Source organism: Pistacia vera, unplaced genomic scaffold, assembly GCF_008641045.1.
Source record: "Pistacia vera cultivar Batoury unplaced genomic scaffold, PisVer_v2 Contig25, whole genome shotgun sequence".
NCBI lineage: Eukaryota > Viridiplantae > Streptophyta > Magnoliopsida > Sapindales > Anacardiaceae > Pistacia > Pistacia vera.
Genome location: NW_022196057.1, coordinates 857087 through 863123, shown reverse-complemented (window position 1 = coordinate 863123; position 6037 = coordinate 857087). Strand labels below are relative to the sequence as shown.

Genomic DNA, 6037 nt, shown 5'->3' with positions numbered 1-6037 from the left:
TGAAATGCTTTTACAAATAGGTGTTGGCATAAGCTTTGTGGCTCTGCTTGTGAGTATCTCTTGGCTGTACTTGGTGTTGAAGAAAAGAAAGCTCATCATACGTAAAGAAAAGTTCTTCCAGCAAAATGGAGGTTTTCTTTTGCAACGAGAACTCTCTAAACGAATCACTGGATCGTTTGATAAAGCTAAATTTAAAATCTTTATGGAAGAAGAACTCAAGAAGGCCACCAACAATTTTTCTGAAGATAGAATAGTTGGCCGAGGAGGCTATGGCACAGTATATAAAGGGTTTTTAACGAAAGACAATCCAGTTGCCATAAAGAAGTCCAAAATTGTGGGTCAGAACAAAATCGAGCAATTTATCAACGAAATAGCCGTGCTTTCACAAATCGACCATATAAATGTGGTGAGACTGTTGGGTTGTTGTTTAGAAACTGAAGTCCCTTTACTTGTTTATGAATTTATCAGCAATGGTACCCTTTCTGAACACATCCACAATAAAGACAAGGCTACCCGCCTTTCTAGGGAAAGACGTCTGAAAGTTGCAGCAGAAACTGCAGAAGTGATCTCTCATTTGCATTCAGCTTCTACTCCAATTATCCATAGAGACGTGAAGTCTGCCAACATACTATTAGACGATGAATAAAATGCAAAAATGTCTGATTTTGGAGCTTCAAAGTTGGTTCCGATGAATGTAACTCAATTATACACAATGGCGCAAGGGACTTTTGGGTACTTAGACCCAGAATACTTTCAGACTGGGGAGTTGACAGAGAAAAGTGATGTCTACAGCTTTAGGGTTGTGCTTGTGGAGTTGCTGACAGGAAAGAAGGCGCTTTTACTTGACAGGCCGGAGGACGAGAGAAGTCTGGTCACGTATTTCCTTTCTTCAATGGAAGAAAATCGTTTATTTCAAATTCTTTAAAAGGTTTTGACAGAGAAGAAAAACGTAGAAAGGAGAAAAGAAGAACAATTACTTCGCACGGTTCTGTACAATTACTTTTAGTAAAGTAAGTCTACTAATTCAACTAACCAACTCCACTAACTAACTCCACTAGTTCAGTTAACTGTAGTTACATTTAACTAAAACAATATTAATGAAAGGCGGTAAGCTGAGCTGAAGTAGAGCTATGGAATTAGAGGAATTGAGAATGATGCTTAAAGGCCCCTGGGACAATGCTGTGAATCCAGAAGAAACAGAATCCTTGCTCTGTGGAACCTCTGAGGCTTACAAATCAGGTGATGATAGCAGTATGACCGCTGGGTATGACAGCATCACAGGCCAGGCACTGGCCTTTGATGTTGACGGCATATGATCGTAGCATGGTGTTTATGGTGTTGTTTAATTATTATGTGACTCTTGCCATGTGGTATAGGGCCTTCACTCACCACCATTGCATCTTGGTCTAAGGGTGGATCAAGAGCTCTTGGATCATACTTGAAGGGTGGTTAGTGAAGGGTCAACCTTATCCTTGTGCTAATGTGCTGTAGTATATTATACCAAAACAATAAGCAGCCACCTAGGAATTGCCTTACTATTTTAATTTGAATGGTTTGTATAATAATGTAGTAAGGGTTACATAATGTAGGTTATTTTAAGTTTGTCTTTGACTCTTTTGTTTCGGCTTGTAACTTCCTTGTCATGTAATTAGAAAAAAAATATATTGAATTTTAAAGGACTTTCAATCATAACATGATAGTGAGGTTGAACTAATTTCCTTTTCTAATTCATAGTTTTTTCATACATTCAAAAAATTAAAATAAAAGAATCAATGTTAAGGGAGTAAATAAGAAAAATACTGAAATAATGAATTAACTTTTAATTTGAGTCTTGAGAAAAAGAAATAAAATTTACAAAATAATGGTTAACTAAATTTATTTATAAGTTCGAACATTAGATGTGTAATTTGTAAATATAAAATTTTACTTTTAATAGATTAGATTGAAAATATTAAAGTTTCATTAAATAAAAATCTTCATGTAATGAGAAACCTTATTGGAAAGAATAAATATCCAATTAAATAACGTCAAACAAAACAATACATGTTAATGTTATTAAACAGGACATTGATTCAAGAGAGGCGTAAGGCAATTTCAGCCGGCACTGCTTGTGACACTGTGAGTCTGTGACATACTTCAATTGATCACTAGACAGTAGCCAATCCCTTCGGCCGGCGCTGCGTGTAATACAGCGTAGCCAAATCTTGATGCAATCGCCTCGCTTGCCTACATCTTTAGCTGGTATTGATGTGAGATACACGTGTAGGTATATTATTGTTGCCCGTCACTTTCTAATGTGAAAAAACAGTTAGACTCTAGAAGAAACACCACAGGGAAGAGTTTGACGCCTCGAATAGATCATCAGAGTATTTAATTGTAAAGCACTAGCTTCACTCATCATATGAGTAGCAATGGGCTTGAAAGACTTTGTGGTGGCGGCAATGGCGTCGGTGCTAGTAGCTGTAGCTACTAAAACATTAGCAATAACTCTTGCCAAGTCTGGCTGCCCGGGTTACTGTGGAAACGTTGCAATCCCATATCCATTCGGTACAAGCCCTGACTGTTTCCGAAATGAGAATTTCCGCATCACTTGTAACAACTCTTTCAATCCTCCCAAACCATATTTGAGGGATTCAAATATCGATTTTACCAATATAAGCATCGACGGTGAGTTGCAGATCCCCAACTTCGTAGCACGAGATTGCTTCAGAAAGAACGAATCTGAGGACCAAAATCAGCCCACATTGACTTTGTCTGATTTAACCATCTCTAGCACCAAAAATGTATTCACAGTCATTGGCTGTGACAGTTATGCTTACATTCAAGGTTACATAGACGACCAAAGATACAGCTCCGGATGCATGTCCTTATGTGACAGTTCTAAGTATGTCAAAGACGGCTCTTGCATCGGCTCTGGGTGTTGCCAGATAGAAATTCCTAGAGGGTTATCGGAAATCAACATCACAGCTTATAGCTTTAACAACCATGTAAATGTATCCGACTTCAATCCATGCACCTATGCGTTCGTTGTTGACAAAAGTAGCTTCACATTCAAGCGGAGCTATCTTGATACGTTACCGAAAGAGCTTCCTGTTGTGCTTGAATGGACAGTAACTGGGGAAGGCAACTGTACGGAAGCAAGCAGCAAACCGTATTACGCATGTAAAGAAAACAGCGAGTGTTACGAACCTGACAACGGTTCTGGGTATCTTTGCAAGTGCAAGAAGGGTTACCAAGGGAATCCATACCTCTCTAATGGTTGCGAAGGTAGTCCAATATTTCTACTTAATTTTAAGAAAAACCCTATTTGCCAAGGCAATTCAATAAACACATTTACTATGTTTATACTTTCTAATTGTAAGCTGCAGTTTTTCACAATGTGCTTCACACTTTTCCTAAATTCAATTGCAGACATAAATGAATGCAACGAACCCAATCTCAATAACTGTGAGCAAAAGTGTGATAACACAGAAGGGAGCTATACATGCAGTTGCTACAAAGGGTATCACTTAACGGACGGAGGAAAACATGGACCACGTTGTGTGCCCAATGTACCCAATCAATTTCCAGTGATTAAGGTTGCTCTTAGTAAGTATAGTATGCTCTTTTGTAGTTTTGATGCCCTATAATTTTTGTTTGTGAACTTTGCAGTTGAGGGGAATCTGTGCTTCTATTCTTCAGAACAAAGAGAAGATTTTGATTTCTTTTAATTAAAAATTTTCGTTTAGTCTCACTTCAGTTTTTCATTTAGTCAAGTTCCTCAAATTTGTTGAGATAAGTGCATGTTTCAACTTACAAGGTATAAAATTTGACCGAAGTTCCAATTACATGCCTCAGGTTAGTGCTGCGTTCACCTAGGCACTTAACATTAAAAATATTTAAGTTTAACATTATTGAAACTTAAATTTTAGTTGTGGTTTATACTTTATTATTTCATTTTGTTATATCCAATGCGCATAAAGAAATTAAAAGATTCAAGTACTTTTACAAATAGGTGTTGGCGTAAGCTTTTTGGTCCTGTTTGTGAGTATTCCTTGGCTGTACTTGGTCTTGAAGAAAAGAAAGCACATCAAACTTAAAGAAAAGTTCTTCCAGCAAAATGGGGGTTTTCTTTTACAAAAAGAACTCTCTAAACGAACTGGATCGTTTGATAAAGCTAAATTTAAAATCTTTACGGAAGAAGAACTCAAGAAGGCCACCAGCAACTTTTCTGAAGATAGAATAGTTGGCCGAGGAGGCTATGGCACGGTATATAAAGGATTTTTAACGAAAGACAATCCAGTTGCCATAAAGAAGTCCAAAATTGTGGATCAGAACAAAATCGAGCAATTTATCAACGAAATAGCCGTGCTTTCACAAATCAACCATATAAATGTGGTGAGACTGTTGGGTTGTTGTTTAGAAACTGAAGTCCCTTTACTTGTTTATGAGTTTATCAGCAATGGTACCCTCTCTGAACACATCCACAATAAAGACAAGGCTACCAGCCTTTCTGGGGAAAGACGTTTGAAAATTGCATCAGAAACGGCAGGAGTGCTCTCTCATTTGCACTCAGCTTCTACTACAATTATCCATAGAGATGTGAAGTCTGCCAACATACTATTAGACGATGAATACAATGCAAAAATGTCTGATTTTGGAGCTTCAAAGTTGGTCCCGATGAATGTAACTCAACTATCCACAATGGTGCAAGGGACTTTTGGGTACTTAGACCCAGAATACTTTCAGACTGGGCAGTTGACAGAGAAAAGTGATGTCTACAGCTTTGGGGTTGTGCTTGTGGAGCTACTGACAGGAAAGAAGGCAGTTTTATTTGACAAGTCTGAGGGTGATCAGATAAGTCTGGTCACGTATTTCCTTTCTTCAATGGAAGAAAATCGTTTATTTCAAATTCTTGAGAATCATATAGTAAACGACGAGAACAAGGAGCAGCTGAGGCAAATGGCGGAGTTAGCGAAGAGGTGCTTAAGCGTGAAAGGGGAGGAGAGGCCTGGAATGAGGGAAGTAGCCATGGAATTACATGAATTGAGAATGATGCATAAACACCCGTGGGACAGTGCAATGATTCCAGAAGAAACAGAATCCTTTCTCTTTGGAACGTCTGGGGCTTGTAGATCTGGTGATGATAGAATTATAATTGCTGGGTATGACAGCATCAAAGCCCGGGCAGTGGCATTTGATGTTGATGCCAGATGAATGTTGGATGATGCTACGTTGTGCCTTGATATTTTGTTGTTTATTAGTATGTGTCTCTTGCTCTGTAGCATAGGGCACCATTAATTCATCTTAGTCTAAGGATCGATCAAGACCTCTTGGATCAAAATTGGTGGTTTGTGAGGGCACAACCTTGACCCATTGTTGTAATGTTAACTGTCGTATATATATTTATCCCAATAAATAAGCAGCTATCAAGGATATGCCCTACTATTATAACTTGAATAATTTAGTAAGGGTTATATTTTGGTTTGCGTTACCATTACTGCTTGATGTACAGTTCATGTTATAATTTAAGCAAAAACAGGTTTGGACAAAAGTATACATAGTGAACGAGAGGAATTGCGACCTGTCTATCTTGTGTCCGCTTACCGGATAATAGAATTATAGTAATGGTTGACTTCGAACATGATTGGATAGTGGAAACTCTGTTTTAGTTTTATATATTATAAAACATATAATAATTTATTTTCTTATTAGCAAACTCGTGACGACTAAGTAAAGCAACTGCTTTAGATTTAGACCACCTTTGAGTTAAAATTCTCAATTTCTTACTAATAACATCTTATTAATAATTTCTTTAATACTTTAGAAGAAACATCTCATTAATAATTCAAAATTCTAAAATATACAGGAGAATGGTATATTTTATACACCTGCTCTTTGTTCATAAAATCAATTTTTGATTTATAGAACTGTACCCTTAATTAATAGCAAATAAATTTGGTATACTACAAAAATTTAAATATAATAGATAGTAGTAGGACTTAATTAAATTTACATTTGAGGCTTTTGATGTGATAAAATGACAAAAAAAATTATT

The 6037-nt window shown here is 37.0% G+C and overlaps 2 protein-coding genes across 2 annotated transcripts; both read left to right on the top strand.

The window, feature by feature from the left end:
* Positions 1-4: 4 nt before the first annotated feature.
* Positions 5-925, top strand: LOC116132232 (wall-associated receptor kinase 5-like). Its single transcript, XM_031417882.1, is given in 1 exon segment — positions 5-925. A coding segment is annotated over 1 exon segment (921 nt).
* A 1486-nt stretch (positions 926-2411) lies between these two features.
* LOC116132231 (putative wall-associated receptor kinase-like 16) lies at positions 2412-5204 on the top strand. Its single transcript, XM_031417881.1, has 3 exons — positions 2412-3267; positions 3412-3588; positions 3995-5204. Exons 1-3 carry the CDS (start codon positions 2412-2414, stop codon positions 5194-5196), a joined length of 2235 nt encoding a protein of 744 aa, XP_031273741.1. The 3' UTR covers positions 5197-5204.
* Positions 5205-6037: the final 833 nt, after the last annotated feature.